Source organism: Microtus pennsylvanicus, chromosome 4 (assembly GCF_037038515.1).
Source record: "Microtus pennsylvanicus isolate mMicPen1 chromosome 4, mMicPen1.hap1, whole genome shotgun sequence".
NCBI classification, from domain to species: Eukaryota; Metazoa; Chordata; class Mammalia; order Rodentia; family Cricetidae; genus Microtus; species Microtus pennsylvanicus.
This window is the reverse complement of record NC_134582.1, coordinates 77,283,597-77,309,463: the sequence shown is the minus strand read 5'-3', so window position 1 is coordinate 77,309,463 and position 25,867 is coordinate 77,283,597. Positions and strand designations below refer to the sequence as shown.

Here is a 25,867-nt window from a genome sequence, read left to right as displayed (position 1 = left end):
TAGATTAAACAATAGGAATTTATTTTCTTATAATCTGGAAGTTAGAAGTCTGGTTTGAAGATTCTGGTTAAGTCAGTTTGGGAAGAGGGTTCGAAGATGGCCAGCATCTCTGTATGTGCACACATAGCCTTCTCAGCTACAGGGAGTGAGGGGTACGTGAGGGCTTCACCCCTGTCTTCAGGAAGCTCCAGTTCCCTGAAAATGCAGCCGTTCTGGGAATCAGGACCTTGACATCAGATTGGGGAGAGCATACCTATCACTCCGCCCACAATACTAAATTGTAATCCCATTGTAGTCCGCTGGCTTACATATTGGCAGAGGAGATGGGAATTCAGCCACATCCTGCTGTCCCTGGGGTACCCCAGTCCCACGTAAAGAAGAACCATTGCTGCTCAGCCAGCCCAGGAAATAGGTAGAGTCATTCAGAAAGTGCTGGCACAAGGGGCTCCCTCTCACTCGGCCTGCTTTCTAGATTCCAGCTCCATGTAGGCCCAGTTATCTGAGACTATTCCAGAAGCATCTACTGAAAGTAGCCACAGCCATGTTCTAAAGACATGTGTTCCGGCTTGTGTCTCTCTTAGCACCTTTGGCCACCTTGGTGCTATGAGGGGGTCCCAATGGCTGTGCATCATTGTGGCTATTGCTGATAGTGGCTTAGGAACCACAGGTGACTAACTTCGTAACCTATCACTCAGTCATGTTCTTCTCTGAGGGGACCAGCCGTTGCTTTTTCTTGTGACCACAGAAGTCAGGTGAGCACATCCTGTCTGGGAGTCAGCTTCTCTCCTCAGCAGTACTGCCTCACATCTGTATCTCAATTTAACCATCGTTAGCATTTGACAATTCTTCAGTGGGAGCATTGTTCAGGCCGTTACACTGGTTTAGTATGCTGCCTGACAGAGCTTGGTGATACCATACCCATTTCACAGCGGAGGCCACAGGACATAGGTTAAATCGTTCACACAAGATCATATGGCTTTTGAGAGACAAGATGGCATGTAAAGCCGGAGGGTCAGGACAGAGTTGGGACTGGCTCAGCACATCACCTTCAAAGCTGGCCGCTGGGGTGTAGTAGAATGCCCTTCTACACAATATTCCCATCCTTCCCAGTCCCCAGTCTTGAGCATGTGATTTTGGTATGCCAGCTAGGGGCTCGTGGTTTGCTCGTCTATGCTCATGAAGTCTCTGCAGCCACAATGCCTGTGGATTAGCTGGCTTATCCTTACCAAAGGCTTGAAGATGTTTGGCTCCATTTCCTATAATCTACAATGCTCTGGGGAACTTGTGGAGTGGGTTGTGCTAGCTAGAGCCTGCCGGCTTTGTGAGCAACCCCACACCTGGAAACTTTCCTGCCACCGCCTGCCTCCTCCCTGGCTTCCTAGGATAGGGGTAGGAGGCATGGTGGAGAACCCTGCCTAGGCTGCCCGAGCCTCCTGTTCGGCCATCCGAACATGTCTAAAAGCCCTTATGAATGTTGCCGGCTTCCTGTGTGTATGCATTCAGGCAGGAGCTAATGTGCTTTTCCTGCTTCAGGTTCCCATGACTCCAGCATGGCTGAGAATTAACTGGATTAATATGTCAGATTCTTCTTCAGTAAAAATGTCTCCTAAGCTCAAGTGAAGTGAACTTTAAGCCAAGTAGCTCCTGGGAGTATTTTACACAACCATGAAAAGAACTTCCTGGCCTGGCACGGTAGCACGTTCCCTTAATCCCAGCCCTTGAGAGGCAGAGGCAGGGGCAGGGGCAGGGGCAGGGGCAGGGGCAGGGGCAGAGGCAGAGGCAGGCAGACCTCCATGAGTTCCAAGCCAGTGCTGTGAGACCCTGTGTCAAAAACCAACCATCTACCTGGAATTAGGCTGACTTTGAAAATAGCCAAGGCTGTCCCCAGACCTATCTCCTTGTCCTCCGTTCCTGTGGGGTTCTCGGGACTGACTTTTCTCTGCTTGGGAGGAAGTGGCCTCTCCCCCTTTTAGAACCTACCTTCACCAAGCCCTGTCTCTGGTTCAGAAGCTTCAGGCCCAAGAAGGCTCTGAGAGCAAAGGTGCGAGGGAAGGACCTGCCTTGCAGAGAGGGTCTCCATGGGGTCCTGCTAGAAAGAACTGATTCAGCAGGTAGGATGGCAGTTATCCCTGGAGTCTGCCAGAAAACAAAACAAAACAAACCCCTCTTCAGCAGGTGAAATGCTGGGGAAAACCAGGGAGGAGGTGGTATGCTCAGACCGGCCCTGGCAGGAGAAGATACCTTGGGTCTAGGCCCTCTAGATAGACCCGCTCATACTCCCTTTCCAAAATGGTGCAACTAATGATCAGTGTTCTCAGTGCTGGGTTTAATTTGGTGAGATTTTATTGTAGAAACATGATCCGTGGAGGCCTGAGGTGCAGACTCTCCTGTGCAGGACCCTGCAGCTGTGACCCTTTGCGCCTCCACTAGCCCCCTGGGCCCCTGCTCTTAAAGGAAACTAGGTAGTTGAACCCGAGCTGGACACAATGAACCCTTGCATTATTTCCCTATCGGATCCCCAGGGTCAAAGAGCAAGAGGGGTGGTAGCCGCTGCAGAGAGACAGCCATAGGGCTGGGGAGCCCAGTCCGGAGAGGCAGCTCTTGGTTAGTCCCTTGAGGTGCCTGCTGCCCCTCTGTGAGCAAAGCCAGGAACTCACCAGGCAAGCCAGGCTCCTGTCTGGCTGGGTACTCCTCTATCTGGATGGTTTCCTGGCAGGACCCGATGTAGAGGGTAGAAGGGGGCACTCGACTGGGGAGTACTTTCAGTCACCCCACACAAACCTCAACGGCTCTCCCGCCATCACTTATTCTCCAGGTCCGAAAGGGTCTTTTAGTTCTAGGCGAAGTGTCCCAGGGGCCAGCGACTCAGGAGCCCACCCTGCCCTGCTCCTGCTGGAGGCTCTTCGAGACTAAGACCAAGCACCCCAAGGGCCTGATTCAGTCTGCTCTAAACCGGCCGCGTCTTCCAGGGCGCACGGGCATCGCGCAGCGAGCGGTCGTGGGGCAGCGCAGCAAAGGCCGAGTGGCGCAGCTGGCAGCCGATGAAGAGGACGACGAGAGCCACAGATAGCAGCAGGAGGAAGAAGAGCAGCAGGTAGGTGGATAGGTCAGGCTTGGTGGCCGAGCCGTCCCGAACTCCACGCGCTGTAGCCAGTTCCAAAGGCAGAGCACCCTCTGCCTTAACTGTGGCTCCGGGGGCCAGCGCGCCGCTTCCCGCTACCTCCGGGCCGCTGGTGGCGTTGAACACGTCTCCGTACATGATCCGCGGGTCCCGCCGATCCTGGCGGGACCACCTCACTTCTGCTGCAGACCTGCGCTGCTCAGCGCCTCCATGGCGTTCCCTTCCTGCGCACCTGAGGAGGAATTGATGCCCCGCGGGCGGGAGGTCACCGAGACAACTGGAGGGTGGGGAGGGGCGTTCAGATGTGTAGTCCAGGCTACCCAGGCACCTCAGGTGTTCCCTCTTCCCATTGTTGCTACCAGGACAGAGTCCTGAGCCCTTGGCCCATCTCGTGATTTTTTTCTGTTGCTCTTCAGCTTGGATGAGCTCCGGAGCAGTCCTGGGCTGCAGCAGCTACTAAGGGTGCAGGTGAATGCAGCAGCAACTCTGTTGGGCTCTGCGCTGGGCTCGGGGTGCTCTGGGATCCTCCGCTTCCCCAGTCCTGCAGCCTCGGATCCTTGTCCAGACGCCCGGTGTGTAGGAGCCTGTCCTAACGCGCTCCCACCGCTGCTGCTGCTGCTGCTGCTGCGCTGCTGCTGGTGCTGCGCTCCTGTCTGAGCTGGAGACTGAGCTCCTAGCGCCTTCTGTCCTGGGAGGGAGGCAGGGAGGTGACAGGATTTGCAGCACTGCCTTGAGAGAGGCTGCAAGCCAATGGATGTCCTAGGATCAGAAAGGAGGCAGCACTGTGCCTGCCTCTCATCACTCTGAAGAGGACACTGAGGGGGGGAGAGGGAGAGAGAGGAGCAGGAACAAGAAAGGCTGGGAGGGGAGTGGGGTTTTAATTCCTCTTCCCAGTTGCTTCTCCAAGCCTCACACCTGAGTTTGAACGAGCTGGGATTTGAACCCGAGCCATTGCACAGTGGTTCTGGCAGCTGATGTTCATGGCTAACCACAGGTTGGATACAGGGCATAGGCTTCAGGGTTTAGGTCTAACACTTCGACCTGTCACAGCGGTGTGGCACCTCTGCCTGGAAGGATGTCACTTGCCAAGCTTGCACACCAGGGTTGTGGTGCAAGGGAGCCTGGGCTCAGTCCCTAGCTACCTTTCGAGGGGTGGGGCACAACTGATTTCTGACCAGCCACAGGCCATCAGGCAGAGCACTAAATTAAGGGGTGAGCTGATTACTTTTTGTCAATTTGACACAAGCTAGAGTTATCTGGGAACCCCAAGAAGGAAACTGACTGAGGGCATGTCTGGGGGAGGGGGCATTTTCTTGAATAAAGACAATGTGGGAGGTGTGCTGTGCCATCCCTGGGCAGGTGGTCCAGGTCCATGAGAAAGCCGGCTGAGCAAGCTATGGGAAGCAAGCTAGTAAGCAGTATTCCTCCATGGCTTCTGCTTCCGTTCTGCCCTGGCCTCCCTCAGTGATAAACTGTGACCAGGAAGTACGCCAAAAGAGACCCTTTCCTTCTCTGGGCAGGTCTTTCTTGGTCAGAGAAGCAAACTAGAATGGGGGCGGCCTGAGTCAGAGACCAAGTGCCACCAAGTGTCACCAAATGCCCCCTGTTCCCTTCTACCTTGCCTCTTTAATTATCCCCCCCCCCCGGTGTAGCCAGTTTGCATAGAGCCCCAGTGACTGGCTGCCCGTTGCTTAGTCTGGGCACCCCTGAGCAAAATGGGACTGAGGAGAGGTGATTCACACGGGACCTGTGGGTGCTCAGGGTTCCACGTGAGTCGGTCCCTTGCTCAACAACCCTTGTCTGCTCTGCTGTCCCATAAAGAGGCAAAAAGAGAGCATGAGCTGACCACTGTCTACTCAGATCGATAGCCCTGGAAAAGGCTTGGTGGCCACACCATAAGTGGGAAAGCAGTGGGACTGGGGGTGGGGGTGGGGGCGGCAAGTCTTGCCTTCAAGCGTGAGGCGAACACCAAGTTGCCACGCTCAGCAGGCGTGGGCTGCAAGGCCGGAGCCAGGCGCTGCAGGTGAGAGACACAGGACCAGAGTAGACAGTGGCCTCAGATATGCAGGGGCAGACACTTCTTCTGGTTTCCCATTCTAGACGTCTCTCTCACTCCTCTACTGTCGGCTCTGCTACCTCCCCCACTGTGGGAGAGCATTACCTAAGCAGCCATGTTCACGTCTGGGTCCCTCTGTGCCTTTCTCCTCCCCACATGGAGAAGTAAGAGCCTCAGGAAAGCATGGGCTGGCAGCTGAATGAGCTGATGGAAAGAGGAGCTAGTTTCTCTCCCACCGCACACTGGGTGCGGCCACAGCACAGCAGGTCAGAGGTCATCACCACAAGCCCAATTCTCCATGTCACGGAGACACCTCTTCACCCTGTCTCACTTGACATGGTGGCCCTGAGTGTTGAATTGAACAACACGTAGAGTATTCTGGGGAGACTCCCTGGGCCAGGAGGGGCCATGTAGAAGTTAGGGAACAGCAGGACTCAGCACTGCCCATACCTGCTGGGTTACCACCCTTGGCAGCCTCCGTCCTGGCAAGCAGCCTATGTGCTTAAAGGACACCAGTCCCTGGGCCTCCACGTTTGGCAACTGTTTAGACCAACAACTCACTTTTCAGATGGGAAAGCTGGCTCGGAGAGGTGCCAGAATTTATCTTCGTTAGCCCCGGACACTGTAACTGGCCCAGGGCTGCAGTAGCAGGGGCAAGTGTTGCTTGCTCTGTAGGTCTGGTCTAATTTGTACTGCAATTGCATGGGAGGTGAAGTCCTACAGACATGCCAAGCCAGAACAGGCCTCCCTGGCACCTTACCCATGCAGTGGTCAGCCTCGGGGCTGGATGGAGGTTTGCTTCTGGGATCTTGTGTGGCTTGAATGAAAGACCCAAGTGGTTAGGTTTGGGGCTTGGTCTGAACTCTCTCCCGAGCACTGGGTGGGAAGTGGTGAGGCTGACTTTGCCCATTTCTACTAAGTACCAGCCTGGCTAGATAAGTGCCCAGGCAGTGGGCTTCCTACAGCTATGTGGGCAGCTCAGTTGGGAGGTCCTAAGTGGCATCCTGGGCAGGACAATGTCTTTGGGCTATAAAGGGAGGCTGGGTAGCAGACAGATGGCTGGTCTGTCTCCGGTTGTGTCTCTAGGATGTGGCTGTGGAACGTGGGTATATAAAGAAGGCTTGGTATGAAGAGAGGGTCCCTTCCTTGCAACATCGTAGGCTCATGGTGGGGGCAAAGCATCTCTGATGCTGGCCCAGGCCCCTGACACCACTTGCTCCTCCTGTCTGTGCTGCGCAAGTCCTCCCGCCTGGCACTGAAGGAGCTGGACCACCAAGGCCGTACAGATGATGTCACTGAGCTGTTCTTATGGCAGAGCGGTTCTGGTAGCTGCTGTTCGTGCCTCTATCCACAAGCTGAGCACAAATGGCCTTCAGGGTTCATCTCGCACTCTGCAGCCTGTGATGGCACACTGCGGTACCTCTGTGCCTCCCAGGCAAGAGGGCGGGGCCTAGGTAAGGGGTCACTTCCAAGGTCACACAGCTGGGTTGCAGGATGAGGGAGCCTCAAATGCCACAGCCTGGGAGTGTTCACCCAGTCTACCAAGCCGCGTGTTATCAAGCTGCCTTTTCTCTTGACAAAGTTGGAGGGGTACCCTGCCCCTTTGAGGGAGTCCTCTAGTATCGATGAGGAAGCCACCGTTTATTTTCTGAAAGACAGAGCCCCGAGAGGGTTGATCATGTTCCCTGCACATCCCCGGACAGGCAATTGAACAAGCCTGTCACTGAGTGAATGCACAGATAGAGGTTGCGCAGTTTTTTATGCAAGCTGGAGTGACCTTCCATTAAGGGTGCTTTGTGGATGCACACATTTAAGTCTTTGAAAGATTATAAAAGGGGGCTCCAAGGCCGCCTTTGACTGGCAGAGGTCACAGGGCTGTGCGCTCACAAGGACCTCTCTCCCATTCCGTGCTTATTGAGTGGTATGTGTGCCCCTCCTGATGCCTGTCTGCAGAGCCCCAAGGGAGGCGAGGTAAGGACACCCTCCTGCCTTGACGACCATTTGGCAGTTGTTGAGTGGAAACTAGGGGAGCATTGATGTAGCACACCTGCGCTACGGGATGGTTCACGAGCCAGGAAAGGGGATGGAGGTTTAAATACATACACATACACACACACACAGACACACACACACACACAGAAACACGGGTCATCCTTGAAACAAGAATGCCAACTTGATTGTGTGCCAGGGAAGCTTATATAGGTAGGGATCCTTAACTGATAGCCACGCCCCAGCTCTTGGGATTTCCAGCTGTAAAACCCACCAGAACCACTTCTCTGCCATCAGGAATTCATGAGGGTCTCATGCTCAGAGCAGCTGCAGGCACAGGAAAACAACTTGTTTACTCTGCTCACTCCAGCAGGCAAAGGGTCTGAGCCAGACAAAGAAAATCAAGGGACCAGAGGTCTGCAGCCCCCAACACACTGAGCCCCAGGATTTTGTAAACTTTGCTGAAACTGCTACGGTGCGTGGTGAAGCCATTTCTGTTTCTTCTAAATGTTTGGGGAATCACTATGAAACCACTAATGTCAAACAGACTGGGGGCGAAGAGACTTCCTGTGTATGTGTGTGTGTGTGGGGTGGTGGTGGTGGGGCTCATAGTTCCCCTCTGAGTGATGAAGATACATACCCTGCTTGCAGAACTTATTTTTGGTTTGAGAATTGTTTTATTTATTTATTTATTTATTTATTTATTTATTTATTTATTTATTTATTTATTTTGGAGACAGGTTCTCTATGAGTAGCCTTGGCTGTCTGGAACTTGCTCTGTATACTAGGCTGGCCTTACACTCAGATCTACCTGCCTCTGCCTCCCGAGTGCTGGGATTAAAGGCATGTACCACCACCACCGCCGGGCTATTTTTATTTTTATTTTTTTTTTTAACTGCCTTTGCTCCAGCATCTGAGTCAACCTGAGGACAAAGAGGAAGTGCCATGTTTCCGGCATAGTAAACCCCCCTTCTGTGGGACCCCTCTCACATCCGGCATGCCCGTTCTCCCAGCCTGTTGCCTAGCCTCCTTAGGAAAACTGCTTCATTTTGGAGTCTTGGGGGGAATTTGTTGTTTATTTCCTAAAATGGCCATTCTAAGTGGCAGCTAGGTCATAAGCCAGTACAGTTGTCGAGATTGTAAAACAACAGCTAACTATTGGCAGCATGATGATTTGGTTCCTCTGGGGGCAGCTTCAACAAGGTCGAAGTAACTGCAGAAGACGTTTCTTTTTCCACCTCTTGATTTCTCCTGATTATGAAGAGAAGAAACTCCGATGTGATGCTCTTCGTGGGGGCCCCATGATGAGTGGGCTGTGTAGGTCCAAGAAGCCACCAGACTCTAGAAAGGAGGGCCTGAGAGGAACCGTTTACGACTAAAATGCCATCAGACAGGCCTGTGAGGAGTTCCCAAGCAAACATGGCCCCCTGGAGTCTCTTGTGGGGCAGGATGTAGGACATGGTGGCAGTTTTGAGCTTGTTGATTAATTCATCGGAAGGCTATCGTTCTATCGTTGCTCAGGCTTGGAGCTGGTGACCCTCTGTGGCCTGTTGAGTTCTGGGAGAAGAAACAGTTGGCAGGGGCTCACTTTTCCTCAGAGATCTCCTCTCTCAACCCTGGCCCCAGCCACGGCCTTCCTGTCTGCCCTTCTGCCCTTGCTGGTGTCTGAACCACTGTGAGCGCCCCCTTGTGGCCAATGCTTCACCTTTTTTTTTCTTTATGTTTTGTGTTTTATTTTTGCTCAAGTTATGGTCTCACACCGCAGCCAAGCTGTCACTGAACTTGTGACCGTCCTCGTGCCTCAGCCTCCCGAGTGCTGTGAGGTTGCAGAGGCGAGCGCCTCACCTGGCTCGGTGTCACTTCTGTGGTCAGCAGTGGCAGGCCCTCGTGAACCCCAGGCTTTGGGTCCTTGATGGGCTGACCTCCCTTTCCTATTTTTACTGAGGTAGCTTCTACCCAGGCCCAGCCTGTGTTGCCAGGCACGGAGGCCACAGCAGCTTTCTGCCTTTGCTCTTCTGAGATCCATTCTCAAGGCTGAGGGAAGCGTGGAGTTTTACATTTTACAGTGACGTAACTATACAAGGATTTATTCTCTTCTGTTTGATAAGTTCCTCCCTGGGACCAGTGACCCTCTCTCTGCTCCAAACTGTCCCTGTCGCTGTAGCCTGAGAGGGATAGCTCTCACCTCTTTCCTTCCCCTCCACCAAGGTGACGGTACTGTCCTTTCCCAAGGAGAAACTGCAGGTTATGGTGAGCTCTGTGGGGACTGTGGTATGGGTAGGGGCAGAAAATGGCCCCTGACCAAGGCAACCGTGCTGGGCTCATCAAGACCTGAGGAAGGATGCTTTTCCTGTCAGCCTCTGCAGCGGGGGGGGGGGGGGGTGAGACACAGGCTCATGGCCTGGCTCGTGATGAAATGTGGAATTGCGCGGGTGAGAAGCTGTCCTTTGAGTGGCATTTCCAAATCTAAATTGGAAATTCCATCAGCACTGCCATTTTGTGATGAGGGGACCTTTTCCTTCTTTTGGCTCCCCGCAAGGACACCCAGGCCCCATCCTGGGAACTCTTCTCTGGGGGTAATTTGTGAATCCCTGTATCCCAGCTCTGCAAGTGGAAGGGCTTCTCCCAGCCCTGGCCAGAGGGTGGCCTTGTCTGGGGCATGGCGATGTGGCCTGCATCACCCAGTCAGAGTTCTGTTTCGTGGGAAAGACTTTCAGATCACACTCCCTCATAGATGGCGCTGGGTCTTGACAGGGAGCTCTGGAAACCAAGCAGATACTCAGGGGGAGTGAAGAGTGTTGAAGATATGCCAAGCCAGCACCCAGCCTTGGTCTTCCGTTCCTGATCACCCACTAAGGTGATGGGCTGGGGCAGCTTTCACCAGTTATGGCCACAGTGTCTCCTTCCGGGGCCTCTTTATTATCATCAGAATGGCTTGTGCTTTTAAAAGTTAATGGTCTCTGCCTTGGTTTGCTTTCTGTTGCTGTGATAACAGCTGATTGAAACCAGGAAAGAGTTTATTTGGCTTATGGATTACAATTCACAGAGGGAAGCTAACGCAGAAACTGAGGCAGAGGGCATGGAGGAGTGCTGCTGACGGGCTATCTCCCTGTGGCTTGCTCTGCCTGCTTTCTTAGACCACATCGGCCCACCTGCTGAAGTGAGACACTGCCGAGAGTAGGCTGAGCCTGCCCACATCCATCATTGATGAAGAAGACTCCCACAGGCCAGTCTCGTGGAGGCAGTACCTTAACTGGGGTTCCTCTTTTCCAAGTAACTAATTAATTTGTGTCACACGGACAAAAGTTCTTCTGTTCTGTCCTAGTCAAGATTCAAACCTAGTATTTGGAGCTATGCATGGATTGTGTAGGCATGCGTGTGTGCTCTGTGTGTGTGTGTTGCAGGGGGAGGGGAGGGCAGGGCATGTGCTTGCATGGTACTGGTTAAGTATGAACCAAGGCATCCCGGCATTTGCTGACACTCAAGTTCCTTCCTGGTATCCAGAAAGCCGTTAGACTGTTGAACATAAACCTCGGAGGGGAGGGACAACATTGTAACACTCAGTTGACTGAGAAGGTGAAATGTTGGCTAAAATGTTTCAGCTGTCACAGCATGATGAGCAAGGACGAGCAGGGCTGTGGCCCGCAGCCCTTCTCTCCTGCATACTGCCTAGTCCCCACCTTTTTGCAGGTCACTTTGTATGTCCATACTGCCTCCCCCTACTGACAGCCTTGAGTGATGGCAAAATTTTCCATCCCTGAAGTTGGGAACTATTCCCCAGATCTTGGGGAGAGTACATGGAAAAGACAGTTGATTGGGAGATACAGGGTCCTTATATGTTGGTTGGTCTGTGAGAGAAGACTAAGAGGTTTGCTGCCTTAGGATAGCTAACAGAAACCCAGATAGAATGGGGACTCTGGATGCACAGGGAGGCAGTGCTTTTCCTACGCAGATCTCTAAGACCACACAAGTCCTCAGGGACATGGCTGGCTCGCCCCGAACCCCACCAGGGGTGAGGGGTTGGAATAAGTCCATAGATGTACCTGAGCACTCAGGGACTTTAGCTGCGGCCTCTAGCTAGGAAGTGGTTTGGAGGCTCCCTGGTCAGTGCCCGGAGAAGAATGGGAAAGAGGTCAATCATGTTTTGAGGTATGCTTCCCATGGGACTGGGGGTCCATATAGCAGTGGCCTGCAGAAGGGACTTCAAGGAAGCAACTGGACCTTTAGCAGCATGGTGGACGCAGGTCCAGACAGAGGGGTTCATGCATGGGAGGTCCTCTGCCTTGTGCATCAGACCCTGCCTAGTGCAGGACCGAGGTAGTGGGTGTGGCCACTCTGAGCGGGACTGAGATGTCTGTTCCTCAAAAACGGAATAGAGATGCTCCAGCCAGAACAGAAAGGAAAAACAAAACCAAACAAAAACCCCTTATATCTTGTAGCCAATTATTTCCTGTATTAAGATTTATATAAATATGCAAAGACAACTGTAAGCGAGTGCCTCCTAGAAACCACCCTGGACTGGATGGATTCAGAGAGATTTTCTTTTTCTTTGAGTGCTAAGGATTTTGGAAATTTCTCCAGCTGCTGTGGTTTGCTTTTTGATGAAAATAGTATTTTAAGGAAACAGCACACACCGGAGCAGCTAAAGCAATTTGCTTTGCCACTTCCCACCTATCTCTGGGGTGCCCATTCCTTAAGTGCTCCATCTGTGCCTCTTCCTCCGGCCCCTGCCAACCTGCAGAAGGCAAAGGCTGGCACGGGCTGGTGCTGTAGGGAGAATCTCATTGGTGATGCCAGAGACAGTTCATCATGAAGAACAATCTTTACCCCCTGCCTCCACTGGAGAGGACAGAGGGATGGATGGAGCTTTGTCTTTTAGGTTTGGGGGAGAAGTTCTTTCTCATCTGGCCATTAAGAAGGTTGGGCCAGAGGGTGACTGGGTAGGGTCTTTTTCACACCTATCCACACTACCAAATAGTCTCTCTCTCTCTCTGGCACTGTGGAACCTTTGCTCAGAGAGATCCTTTCTAACAGCAAAGCTAGCAGAGAAGCCCACTGTCAGCCCCAGGCCTATTTGGAAAGAGAAAAACAGTGAAGACAAAAGCTGGCAGAGCTGCTTTAAGGAGTTCCTGCCAGGGAGGGGTGGGGTGAAAATAGAAGTGGGCACAGGAGGGGGAGGTTTAGTGGGCTGGAGGGAGAAACGGGCTGATTATTAAAGACCGAATTACCTGGTCTAATTATGAACGCTCTTTAACAACACAGCTCTTGATGCAGATCGGAAGTGACTATATTCAGTCCCCAAGAGAAGGAGAGAGCAGGTAAGGAACCAGCCATGCTCCCGGGTGCATTGTGGTGGGGAGAGGTGTAGACCCCACCCCTGCCCAGCCTGTTAGAGTCTTTCATCTAGCTACCTCAGAGCAGTATGTTAGGGATGAAGACCTCCCCAGCCCCCCACCCCTGTCCCTCAGCCGAAGGTGCCAGAAACTTACAAGTTTGTTTTGCAACCCTGGCAGGTTGTATGTCTTGGTTCTGCAGCCCTGATACCCTGGCCTGAAGGTCACGTGGACCCTCCCCGTGTCCTAGGGGATAAATGCCATCTCTTTAACCCTAAGGAAAGGAGAGAAAGTCCACACACAGCTACTCCAGCCATAGCTAGTGTCCATGGCCCCTTTCTCATGGCTCTAGCAATGCCCTGGGTGTGGGGTGAAGGGTGGTACGCTGAGCTACGTGGCCCTGGCTCTTCTTTCTTTGCTGTTTCTGGTGCTTCATCCCTTGCCTTTCCTGCTTGCACACATCCTAAACCTCTTTCAGAAACTAGAGCAGCCCCACACTGGTCTGCCTAGGGACTGGGCCAGGACTGGGCCCAGCCATTTCATCACCACCCCCCCCCCCCCCCCGGTCAGCCTGACAACCATGCCATCTCACGAACTGTCGTTTTATCAGTGGTCCACTCAAGGGGACACTTGCCCTACTTAAGCTCTGTTTATGAAACAGGGACAGCAAATCCCAACCTGCCCACTCCGTTGGGTTGTTGTTAGGACTGAACGAGATAAATGATGGGAAAGTTCTCAGATGCCGTATGGAGAACTAAGAAGGCATCATTTTCATCTCTTGGACAACACGTTGGCCGGCTCTCAAGTGAATGCTTGAGATGATTCTCTTATTTTAAAAAGGTTTATTTTGGCTCACAGTTTGGAAAGTTCCAGGGCATGAATGGATGATTGATTGCACTTTAGGAAGTGTGTCAAGTGCTCATCATGAGGGGAGCATGTGGCAGGGAAAGCCACTTACAGCATGAGCTAGGAGGCAGAAGGGAAAGAGGCAGCAGCCAGGGTTCCACAAGGCCCTACAAGGACACACCCCAGCCACCTCAGACCTCTAACCAGGCCCTAGGTTCTACCACCCCCAATAGTACCGCTCTGAGGACCATGGTTTTAAAACACAGGCCTTTGGGGGACGTTCAGTGAACTTCAGCCAACAGACATTCTTGTTTCCTTTTGCTCTGCTCTCTGTGGTGGCCACAGCTCTCGTTAGCATTCCAGGGCTCTTCTTACCTATCCCCAGGCTCGCTCTTCTCTCTCTAGTGAATCAGCAGGCGTCCATGCAGTCTTGCTAGTCTCTCACACTGCATGGGAGCTGAGCTGGAGACGGAGTGAACTGCCTGTATCAGCCTGCTCAACGACGTATGCATCCTCCTGTCTGAAGGCCAAAGCTAAATGGTGTGCATGTGTGTGAGCATTGTGTGAGTGTGGGATTGTGTGTGAGTATGGGATTGTGTGTGAGTATGTGCATATGAGCATGTGTGTGTGTGTGTGTGTGTGTGTAAGCATATGTGTGAGTGTAACTGTGTGGGAACATGTGTGAGCATGTGTGTGTATTGTGTGAATGTGTGTATGAGTGTGTGTGTGTGTGTGTGTGTTGGTTTTACTGGTATCTAGAAACAGGCTTCTAACTGAGGCATGGCTGGATTTGGTGGGCTGGAAACCCTAACTACAGTTTTAGTAGCGCCTGCCCATGTGGGTTTTTTGGATAATGTTAGTGGAGGCAACAGTAGAATGCATCATTATTTGCGGATTTAGTAATGAGATTGCTTTTCCAGAGACAAGTAGACAAAAAGAGCATGGAGACAGGATACAGCTCCGTGGTAGAGTATTTGCCTCATATACAGGAGACCCTGGGTTCGTTCCGCAGCGCGGAGGAAAGGTTCCCGGACCATCTTCAGCCTCTTTGTTTAAATTGTCTGTCACTGGGTACCATGTACCTTAAACACAAGTTCGTACATCAACAAACTCTACAAATGTATATATTATATGTATGTGTGTGAGCCTGCATGAGTTTATGTGTACCACGTGTGTACAGGTGCCCTTGGAGATCAGAGAACACTGAGTTCCTTGGAAGTGGAGGTGTATGAGGTCTTGAGTCATCTGATGTGACAGTTGAACTCAGGTCCTCTGTAAGACAGTGTGCACTCTTAATCACTGAGCCATCTCCAGCCCCCATGCAACAGAATGTTTCTTCTCAGGGCTCAGCTGGGTGGTTCTTCTGCTCTCTGGGGCTGAATTGCCTGTGGGCTGCTTTCTGCTGGAGCTCAGCCAAACTGGAAGAGCCCCTCCCCTCCCCCGTGTTCTGAAGTTTCTCTCTGTGGTCATACTCCAATTAGGTGTGCCAACTTATTTACAACAAGGGACTTGTCTTGCTGTAAGGCAAGCCCCAGTGACCATGTACTCATCAAACTATTGCTTGTGCTTTATTTGCTAATGTCTTATTGGCTAATGCAAGTCACATGGTGGGCCAGTCAGGCATGTGCAAAGGGATTCATGGAGTTTGAGACATGGAAGGCTTGTATCATTGGGGCCATAGATGCCACAGCTCAGCACAGCCATTTTCCCCTTTTCTTCTTGAGAAGTCACCCAAACACTCCATAGAATAGATAGCACAGCAGCCACGGGAGACAGCTGAGCTTGTGGCAGTGGGACTTCTGCCTCAGAATGGTGTGTATCCTTCAACTGGGACTTGGTGCTGATGTCCCCCTCATGTCCTGTGTAGGACTTGCCAAAGGTCACACAAACCCAGGCTCCTCTGCCACTAGTCCTTGTGCTCCTGGCTGTGTGATACTGCCTCTTGCTCACTGACTTTGGGTGTGACCTCCACTGAGGCCCATCTTGAAGAAGCCTCCAAATGTCCTCAGGTCACCCGTCTCTGCCACGAGGTGGACCTGGATACAATCACTTGTCTGTCCCCCACCCCACCTCTACTCTTCCCTTCGGGTTCTATGTTGTTCCCAGCAGTCCCAGTCTCACCTTCAGATACCCCTCCTTGTCTCCTCTTTAGTGGGGCAGCATGGTGTCAGTGACAAGCGGAGGGCTTGTGTCCACATCTTGTCTCTCTGGACAGTTTACCTGCGGCTACCAGTGCACACAGCTGACAGACAGCTGAGTGCAGACGGACAACACTTAGTGTTGAGCTGGAATGAGAAATGCTTCTGCTAGGCTCGTCTGTTAGAACACTCCATCCCCGGGTGGAGCTCCGGGGAGCTGGTGGAACCTTTAGGGGGTGCAGCCTTGCAGGGGAGGAACTAAGTCCCTGGAGGCTGGCTTTGAGGGCTCATAGCCAGCCCCACTTCCTATTCAGGGCACAGCCAGCTTTCTGATCCTGCCACAAGGCCATGTCTTCCCTGCTGTTAGGAACTCTAGCCTCTGGAGCCAGAAGCCAAAATAAACTCTCTCTTCCTTAAGTTGCTCTGGTCATGGTGTTTCACAGCGATAATCTGATGCACACGCTATCCTCGCATGTTTTATGTCTGATGCACACGCTATCCTCACATGTGTTTTATGTCTGATGCACACGCTATCCTCACATGTGTTTTATGTCTGATGCACACGCTATCCTCACATGTGTTTTATGTCTGATGCACACGCTATCCTCACATGTGTTTTATGTCTGATGCACACGCTATCCTCACATGTGTTTTATGTCTGATGCACACGCTATCCTCACATGTGTTTTATGTCTGATGCACACGCTATCCTCACACGGTGTTTTATATCTGATGCACATGCTATCCTCACACGGTGTTTTATATCTGATGCACATGCTATCCTCACACGGTGTTTTATATCTGATGCACACGCTATCCTCACATGGTGTTTTATATCTGATGCACATGCTATCCTCACACGGTATTTTATATCTGATGCACATGCTATCCTCACACGGTGTTTTATATCTGATGCACACGCTATCCTCACATGGTGTTTTATATCGGATGCACATGCTATCCTCACACGGTGTTTTATATCTGATGCACATGCTATCCTCACACGGTGTTTTATATCTGATGCACACGCTATCCTCACATGGTGTTTTATATCTGATGCACACGCTATCCTCGCATGTTTTATGTCTGATGCACACACTATCCTCACATGGTGTTTTATATCTGATGCACACGCTATCCTCGCATGTTTTATATCTGATGCACACGCTATCCTCACATGGTGTTTTATATCTGATGCACACGCTATCCTCGCATGTTTTATGTCTGATGCACACACTATCCTCACACGGTGTTTTATATCTGATGCACATGCTATCCTCACACGGTGTTTTATATCTGATGCACATGCTATCCTCACACGGTGTTTTATATCTGATGCACACGCTATCCTCACACGGTGTTTTATATCTGATGCACACGCTATCCTCACACGGTATTTTATATCTGATGCACACGCTATCCTCACATGGTGTTTTATATCTGATGCACACGCTATCCTCACACGGTATTTTATATCTGATGCACACACTATCCTCCTATGTCTGTGCTCTTCTGTTTTCCAGGAACCATCCTCGTGTTTCTCCCCGGTGCAAGTCCTCTCTATCCTATGTTTGGACAGGAGGCAAAATGCAAGGTCGGCATTTGTGAGATGCGCCGAGAATCTGCCTGGAGTGGCTGGAAGCCCCATCCTTTCCTCCCTCTCCCAGCAACCTCAGCGCAAGTTAGATCACACCCCCTTATACTGCGCTCAGAGACAGACAACAGACAGGCTCAGGAATCCCAGGACACCAAACTCATCTTCCTCTCTGGAGGAGAACTGCTATGGAACACAGGGCTTTTCCGAAGCACAGAGTATTCATTGTGTTCACACTGCTGGTGACATACGGTGACGATAATTCTGAGTGTCTGCATGTGGAGCAGAAGAGCCAGTGAGGCTCTGTGGAATGCTCACCTTCAGCAGGGCTCTGCTGGCTTGGGGACCGCTGATTTCCTTCTGCAGATTGGGAAGGCACTGGGGGATCTATTTTGCTGCTGCCTTTCTGGGATTAAGCAGTGCAGAGCTGGAACCCTGGGGCCCATTCTCTGCTGTCATTGAAGTGATCTGAAGAGTCACTTCCTCTGTTCTCTCAGGTCTGGGCATCTGCAAGATGGTGAGTCAGAGGTATGGTGGCTGTAACTCTGCTCCTGAAGTCTGCACACACTGGGAGCTACAGATGTCCCCAGAATCAGTACTCAGTTGTTTTTATGTAACTCCAATAGTCGACTCCACCAGCCTGTACTTACAAAACGAGGCTGCATAGGTCCTATTTATAGCAACAGCATTACCAGCCAGAAATTGATCATCCACAGAGTGACTACTGGTTATTTCTGGAGTGTCTGAGGTTGGACCTCACAAACAAGGGTGAGAATGTGGTCACCATGCCTGCATCCTTTCTGACCTCTTTGCTTCACCTCCTGTGCAGTATCTCCATTTCCAGCTCCTCCACAGGGGCCAGACAGCTCTTTTAATCCCGAGGGGCCCAAATCCCCGGGCCACTGAGCAGCACTGCCAAGCCCCACACCTCACACATTCTCCTTGAGCTTTTGACTTGATCCCCCTTGTCTGCTCACAGTCGGTGCACCCTCGGGAGAAACAGTGCTTGTGGACAGCCTTGACATCTCGAACGGTGGAAGCTTGAAATTTAACACAGGGAAGGGCAGGAAGGAGTTAGGGGGACATCCAGCCAGGCTCAGGAGATCACAGGGGGGCACCCACTGCAAACCAGCTTGAGCAAATGTGGCGTTTGTTTGGCGGTGAACTAGAACGTCCCATGTAGCAAGTCACCAGGACGGAAGAGCTGTAGGAAGCAGGGCCGCAGGGGCGGGCATCACCCAGGGACCTACTGCCCTGCGCCCACTCCTGCCTCCCTTCCCTCCTTCCTTTCGCCCTTCTACTCCTCCCTCTGCAGTTCCTGTCCCTACAGACTGCCCCTCTCCATACGCCCAGGGATTGATGCATGTTCTTTTGCTCAGCACCCCTGTGGTCACATATATATGTGAAACTCAAGGCAAAACTACAAGCTGCCTTGCTTTGGGCAGTTGACTGCGTGGGAGGACTGTGCCTTTGGTTGGCTACACTGGCATCAGGTGCTGGCTTCTGCTGGCTGGAGTGAGAGCAGTGCAGTCAGTACCCCACGACCAATGTCTGTTTTCTTGGTTTCCGCACTTGCCACATCTTACCTGATTCCTGCATGGAAACGACATGGCTATGTTTCCCCCATTTCCTGGTTGTCAGGAGAAAGTGGGAGCCATTGACATAAGCTGGTGGCCCTGCAGGTAGCTTCTGCATGTCAATTGCTTGAAGCACACACGGGCCTTTTGCCTGTCAATGTGGCCGACACTATGCCAGTGGGCCAGGTTTGCCCCACCTCTTTCTGATTCAGACGCACCAAGGTTCTGAGATGAACACCTTTAAATTTACCTTTTGTAAGAGCACACCAAGGGCTGGAAGGGGCCCCTCCCCTTCCTCTTCCTCCTCAGTCCTCCCAGGTGCAGGGCAAAGGCTAGGTGCCCACAGGAAAGGCTGCGCTGTTTCTGGCTACTTCCAGTGGGCAGAGCTGCTCCAGCCAAGGCCCTGATCTCTAGGGTACCAGGACACCCCTCTTCCAGCTGGGCCTCCTGCCTGCTACTTTGGCCTCTCTGTGGCTTCCATGTCTCTCCCACGCTGATGGAAGGCACTTTGGGGTGTGGGAGAGCCCAGAGACAGTCCATCGCCATCTCCCTCAAAGGCTTGCCCTTGTCTGAAGCTCTTTTTCTCTAGACTCAAGCCTTTGGAATCACCAGCCCTGTTCCTTCAGTTCCTCCACATTTTGAGGCCATTCCTTTTCTGAAACAAATCAAAAGCTGCTTGCTGGGGGAACCAGAGGAGACTAGTGAGTGGGTGGGTGGTGTTCCCATGGTGTCATCACGCCTCTGTGACTCTTTCCCGGGGTCAGTGAGGGTGGGTTAGCCTCAGGATCTTGCTGAGCCCGGGAGCCAGCTGGAAGCGGTTTCATTGAGAGCCAGGACAGAGAAAGTTGGCTTACCTCTTTCCCTTTCCTGTGCCTCCTTCTCTCTAGAACTTTCTCCCTGCGAGAGGTGAAGGGAAGAGACAGACAAGAAAGGAAGGTGCGCCTGGCCGCACAGGTAGGTCAGAACCCCTTGGCGCGGCCTCCGCGTGCCATCCCCGTTTCCCTGCAGTGACAGTCCATGAAGCTCCTTGTTTTCAGGATGTCACAGCCTTCCCAGGCCTGCCACCTCCGTGTGAGGAACTTCCCTGGAGTCAGACCTATCAGGCCCTCACTTGGAGGGGAGGAGTGCTGCCTCCTCAAGCGTGTGAGAGCACGCTTGTCAGCGGCAGCAGCCCCACAGCTAATTGGGGGTTTGTCTGGGAAATGTCAGCAGGACCTGTTGAGTCCTATTAGAAGTCATTGAGAGTGACAAATGACAGACGATCTCCACGCTTAATCTCTGCTTACCCAGAGGCCTGATCAGGAGCCTCCCCCGGGCGGGGAGTGGGCTCTGCCAGGGAAGGCAATGGCCATCCTCCAGGCGAGCGGGAGTGGGGCCACATAGCACAGTCACAGCTGGACAAAAATGCAGCTTTGGAGGGCTTGCATTTTCTGCAAATGCATGCAGCTTTTCAGAGTCTGAGGGTGCTGTCTGCAGGAGCCTGGGAAATCTGGAACCTGGGAGGTCCCTGGCAGGGCTTCCCTAGGTGCCACTCTTTGGTTCCAGTCCATTGTGTACTGGAGACTAGTCCTGGGTCCCTCCCAGATCTTCCTTTTGGGCATAAGAGACAGATACCAAATGTACACATTAAAGTTATGTGAGACAGCATGACATGAGGTGGGCAGAGCTGCAGGAGATGGGATGGGCAGCTCCCGTCCCTCTGCCCTTGTGCTAGGATTCCTTCTCTCTCTTCACTGCCCTGCTTTGCCTGAGCTGCATTCCCCACTGGCCCTAGCTGATTTAGTGAGGGTCACAGGCATGGGGGGCACAAACTCGGGGCAGATGTGGAGTTTACCACTAAGCTCCAGGCTGGTGAGCTCTGCTAGGCCTCATTCAGTCCCGGGCTCTCCACTTGAAGCCAAGCCCCTCCTCCTTTCTTGCCCATCTGGCAGCCCTGAAAGCTCAATGAATGGGACAGTCTCAGTTCCAGTGCTAATTCTATGGCGGGGCCTGCTTTCCTTTATCTCTCTTGAGGAGCCGATCTGAAGCTTAGTTTTTTTAGGAACAGGGTGTCACACAGTTTGGCAACGCCTGCCAAGCGTCTCCGTCTGAAGGCAGACAGGGAAATGGGCCCTGCTGTGGCTTAGAAGTGTTTATCAGCATTCTGAGGAAGATAAGCGGGAGATCTGAAGGGAAATCTTCTGGAAACATTGGTAATTTGTCTTCTCTGGTTAAATTATTTGTTCTTCCTACCAAGTGTGTATGCCTCTATCCAGAGGCCAGGCTGCAACGGGACTCCTGGGTCCTAGTCAGAGGCCAAGTAAAGACTTGCTGCATGCATGCATTCATCCTGTGCAGGCTTGGGAGCCAGAAGGGTGACAAAGGGAAAGGCATTCTCTCTCTGGAGACCAGCTCACAGCCTAAAAGGCACCCATAGACTTGATCATTTTATTTTTTTAATTTATTTTTATGTGTATGGGTATTTTGCCTGCATGTATGTATGTTAGTATACAATGTGCCTGCAGCACCCACAGAAGTTCTTTGAAATACACCTACAATCCCCCTACTGATACCAGGTTAAGGACAGGGATTTATATTTGCAAAATGCCCATGGGTTTGCATCTTGCTCAAGCCCTGGGTAGAGGTATGGGTGGGGCTGGGAAGACCCAGATATGGAATATTGATTGCACCATCTTCCCTAGCTGCCTACCTCAGCATCAACAGATGTTGACTCCCCCGCCCTTCCAAATGGGGCAGAGTTGGCAAAATGGCCTGAGTTAGCAACGAGTGGGGATGTACCATCCTTGTTTCCCTAGGTGCTGGAACCAACTTCTCTTCTGTCCGTCACTGCATCCTGCCTGCTGTTTCCTCACCTCAGAGTGAAGCTAACAGATTCTGCAACTGGGTACCTGAAACTCAAGTCTGATCTTTCTGCATATATCGAGGCACGCTCACCCCTGGACTTAAGGAGAGTATATACAAATTCACCATGCCTACTCTACCAGACAGCAGTATAAACTTGTGCTCAGCTGGCCAAAGGCACCTACTGGAGTATCTCACAGGGTACCTATATCCAAAAATACTAGGTCCCCTGTAGAGGGTTGCCTGTCAGTGCATATGGTCACATATGCCCAGGAACAGCTGCCACCTAGCATCTAGAGATGTTACCCTATCTTGTATCAATACCCTAGCAAAACCCAAATGGAGAGTGTGGTTCCTACTGAATGCAGAGCTTTGACAAGACAGCAAAGTTGAAAAGTCATCCATCACACAGGTTCCCATCTCTACATACGTGCATACCCACAAATGTGTGCGGACGCATGTGTGTGCATGTATAACCATCTTTTCTCTCCTTTCCTTCCAGAGTATCTTCTAGGCATCTAAAGTTGGAATCCTGACCTTCCTTCTAGGGTTGCTGTGAAGATTTAGGAAACTTGTATATGGAGCTACTGATGCTTGGTACACAGTAGTTCTGATGCGTGGTACACAGTAGTTCTGATGTGTGGTACACAGTAGTTCTGATGCGTGGTACACAGTAGTACCGATGCGTGGTACGCAGTAGTACCGATGCGTGGTACACAGCAGTATACTTGGGTACACTGAAGCAATTCTGAAGTCTGTTTCTTTGGAACCAGTGGAGTCTCCTTCAATCCCAGGGCATTGGCACATTGTTTGGGGCTGGGCGCCACCTGGTGGCTGCTCTCTACTCTCACTTGGGACCCTTGGATGTGAGGCCCCTTTCCTTGGCCCCCTTGCCCTCCTTCTACACCCAACAGGGCAAGAACGCTCTAGGTGAGGGCTGGGAACACACTTGCCACTTCCCTCACCACTTCCTTCCTGACCTTGGAGAAGCTGTAGTCAGATCTGGAAATGGGAGGTGGGGCTTGGCCGTGAGGATAGAAGTGAGCCACTTCTTGCGGGGGCGTTGGCCTCTCCTTTAAGACGCCCTGACCCCGAGGGTCCCCAAAGCCAGGTCCACCTGTCACAGATGGCCCAGCAGACATCCACAGAGATCCCCAGGCTCTTATGAGGTAATTTTATTTCTTCTCATTTTAGGTAAAAATAGTAAATACAAGATAATCTTAATAAAGGTAAAAATACATTATTTGGATTTTGTCGTTTCTAAACAATGACAACTTTTCTCTACAGTACAATTTTTGATTTAGTGTTTTTAAACTTTTTTTTTAAATAAACAAATAGAACTATTTAGCTATTAGGCTATCTGGGTTCTCATCTGGCACTTAAGAGTAGGTCAGAGGCCACCTCCCGGTTCTGGTTGTGTGTATATGTGGCGAGGAGGAATGAGAAGGGACTCACAGGATGAGGAGGGTTGACTTCCCAGGACACAGCTGGAGTCCTGAGTGGGGTGGGAGGGCACATATGTGCATCCAAGATGGCCTTTCCCTGCCTTGACCACCAAGGCTGGGTGGGAGGTCTCCTGTCTGTCTGATGGCACTTCCTCCCTCCCGGGGGAAGCTCTTCTCTCCCAACAGCCTAGTTTCACAAGCCTGGGTCCAGGCAGGTCCTGGGCTAAGATGTCAGCCACGTACCCAGGACAGAGCCAGTGGATCCCTTGTATCCCAGGGGAGTGGAGTGGAACTCCTCCCCAACAGGGCTGTGACTGGGAGGTCAGCCCGGCTTTGGAATGCTGGTAGAAGTCACAGGTGCCCAGCAGGCACTAAATGTCCTTGCCCTTGTTCACTCGCAGGTGGTCTTTGTTTAAGTTCTTCCCAAATTTCTCACTGAGCTGTTGGATCAGGTCTGCTAGCTCGCCGGTAGCTTGTGACTTCTCTTCGAGAAGCTCATAGCGAAGGCTGGAGATGTCTTGCTTGATTTCCTTGAGTTCACCTGCAAGGACAGAAGAGGGTTCCTGGGATGAGCATGCAGAGGGAAGGCAGTACTGTGCTCTGGGTGCAGGTCCAGCCCCCTGGGGTTGTGGGGGGGAGGGTGTTGGGATCCTGAAGGTCCTTGTGCCCACAGATCTCGGAGAACAAAAGTGCCACCCAGCTGACTTTCCACTATGCACTTACAGCCCCCCCCCCCCCCCCCCAATTCCTGGAAAGCCTCCTCCTTCACAGCTTGGAGAGGTGGAGTTCAGGGCTGCAAGATTTCTGGCAACTGTTTCACACACTGCTGGCTCCAGTGTTGGTCTCAGAGCCGTTACAGGCAGATGTCAAGAGTGAGCAAGATGCTCGTTAGCTGGAACATTCACCTTCGGGACGCTCTGCTTGACTCTGTGGACACGGGCACCTGAGAGCTGGGCTCTACACAGCACAGCCTGGGGCTGGCCAGCTGCAGGGAGAGCTTCAGCTTGTTCTTAGAAGCAGCCTGATCTCGCCAGTTCGAGCCTCCCTGATGCCTGCAGCTGCCTCCCCCAATAGGGGACCACCAAGCAGTCACTTTCTTTTTCTGTTTCCATAGTAACCCACATGGTTAGAAGCCCATGGGGTCTGGCCTGTGGGAATCTCTTTATTAAACACAAAGGGGAGTAGAAGGCTCTTTCCTCATATTCTAGATACCAGATTTAATTCTGCAGGAGTCCACTGCTTGTGGGAATATTGTTCCTATTGCTTACATGGTGTGCTTAAATGTATAAAATGCAGAGATCTTATACACACTATTCTTATTAGGGGGCTTCGTGAAACCCCAGGCTCATGGTACCATTTAAGCTACAATGGCACCCACGTACAAATTGTGTATCAGTTACCTTCATGTCTGTTACAGTCATACATCCATAAGGCTAGGAGACATGGCACCTGGTGATCTCATAATTGGGGCCCACAAGGAGAGGGAAGTAAGTGTGCTGCCGCCCAGCCTCAGGTCTGCTTGCTTAGCAGCTAGATCGGGCATTGCTGCTTTTCAGACTGCATGCTGGGTACCCCCAAGATGAGGCAAAGTGTCACTCAGTAGCTGGGTTCTTTTGGTAGCACTTGTGGTCCCAGGGAGGGGAGGCAGAGTATCTCCAGTCATGGACAAGGGTCTTTCTGGGTAGCAAGTATTTATCCTGGGTGTTGCAGGAGTAATGACCCGGTGTAAGGTACCCGCCTCTCACTTAAGAATCCTTGATGAAAGCAGACTGAAAAATAACTGAGACGGTGAGGTGAGAGCGACCTAGATGGGAGCTCCGGTGTGCACGGGAGCCACCTGACATTGTCATCTAACATGGAGACCGCAGGCTCTGCCACAGATGCAGGGATGCATCCGGCTGTGATCTGTGCACCTTAATCAGTGGGTACTGAAGAGGGATGTCCTCAGAGAAACACAGCTCTTGTTAGAGTCAGAGGCAGGATGGGTATTTGGGGCTGAGCTAGTGGCAGATTCTGGAAATGGGGTTTTGTATACATGCCCGCATAGGAGGACATGAATGGTGGGCTCCTAGGCTCTCCTGAATTCAAGGTGCTGGATGCCAACTGAGGAAGCCATCACTGTGAGTGGCAGACTAACATCCCACACCTCCATGATGTCTACATTGTCACCACTGGTGGTTGGACTGAGGGTGAGTCATGTCACATAGTAAACAGGAACTAAGGTGACATGTGGAATCATGTGCTAACCAGCTGACTTTAGGAGAGTCCCCTGGATGGTGCAGGAACCAATCTAATCATGGCATTCTTAGAAGAGGAGGAGGTAAGATGGAGGCGGGTCAGGGCGGAGGTGGCAGTTGGTGGTAAGACAGGGTGGAGACTCTGAGAGGTGGGTCAAGTGTAGAGACCCCAGGGTGGAGCAGCTGCTGGGAAGGGAAATGAAGACCTTGGTCTCCCCGCCTCATGGTGAGCATCTGCTCATACTGGAGAGCAAAGAGTCCCCCAGAAATGACACAGAACCCCAACAACACCACAGTTTCAGCCCTGAGAGAACCATGCTTGACCCTTGACATTCGGAATCTGAATGAAATTGCCTCAGGGGCCCCCACGTACCTTCATTGACCTCATCGTTTTCTCTGTCCACCTGGGCCTTCAGCACATATCTCTTTATGAGCCGTTTCATGATTTTCTGAAATGAGAAGCACAGGCGGGCTCAGGGGCGGGGCAGCCAGCAAGGGCTCCTCTCTCGCACCCCAGGAGGCAGCACAGAGCACTAGCAGGCTGGTGCCTCTCTCCCAGGGTGCTCTGCCCAGTCGGAGGGCCTGGCAAAGCTCTGCTTATCTTCCATACTCCCCAGGAGGTGAGAACAGGAGAAGCCAAGCCAAGGAAAGAGGGAACCTTGAATACATGGCTCTGTGTGAGGCCTCAGC

General features: G+C 52.0%; 2 protein-coding genes across 5 annotated transcripts in view; both read right to left on the bottom strand.

The window, feature by feature from the left end:
• On the bottom strand, positions 1 to 3,833 carry Smim32 (small integral membrane protein 32). 3 transcript variants are annotated; one of them, XM_075969468.1, is made up of 2 exons: positions 2,658 to 3,833; positions 1 to 2,136 (listed from the first exon to the last, which is right to left on the bottom strand). In XM_075969468.1, the coding sequence occupies exon 1, from the start codon at positions 3,257 to 3,259 to the stop codon at positions 2,948 to 2,950; it is 312 nt and encodes a 103-aa protein (XP_075825583.1). In that variant the 5' UTR covers positions 3,260 to 3,833; the 3' UTR covers positions 1 to 2,136; positions 2,658 to 2,947. The 3 variants fall into 3 exon arrangements, with proteins under 3 accessions (XP_075825583.1, XP_075825582.1, XP_075825584.1); XM_075969467.1 differs by having other exon boundaries at positions 1 to 195; positions 1,981 to 3,403; XM_075969469.1 differs by having other exon boundaries at positions 1 to 195; positions 2,658 to 3,403.
• An 18,826-nt stretch (positions 3,834 to 22,659) lies between these two features.
• Trpc7 (transient receptor potential cation channel subfamily C member 7) overlaps positions 22,660 to 25,867 on the bottom strand; it is a 118,744-nt gene continuing 115,536 nt past the window's right edge. For both annotated transcript variants that reach the window (XM_075970930.1, XM_075970931.1), the window contains 2 exons: positions 25,551 to 25,626; positions 22,660 to 23,481 (listed from right to left, as the gene is read on the bottom strand). In XM_075970930.1, the coding sequence (XP_075827045.1) occupies positions 23,312 to 23,481; positions 25,551 to 25,626 (246 nt within the window). In that variant the 3' untranslated portion in view covers positions 22,660 to 23,311. The remainder of the gene's footprint in view (positions 23,482 to 25,550; positions 25,627 to 25,867) is intronic.

What these genes read in the sequence shown, in the direction of transcription:
- Smim32 (XM_075969468.1), bottom strand. Translation starts at nt 3,259, where the DNA reads ATGTACGGAGACGTGTTCAACGCCACCAGCGGCCCGGAGGTAGCGGGA.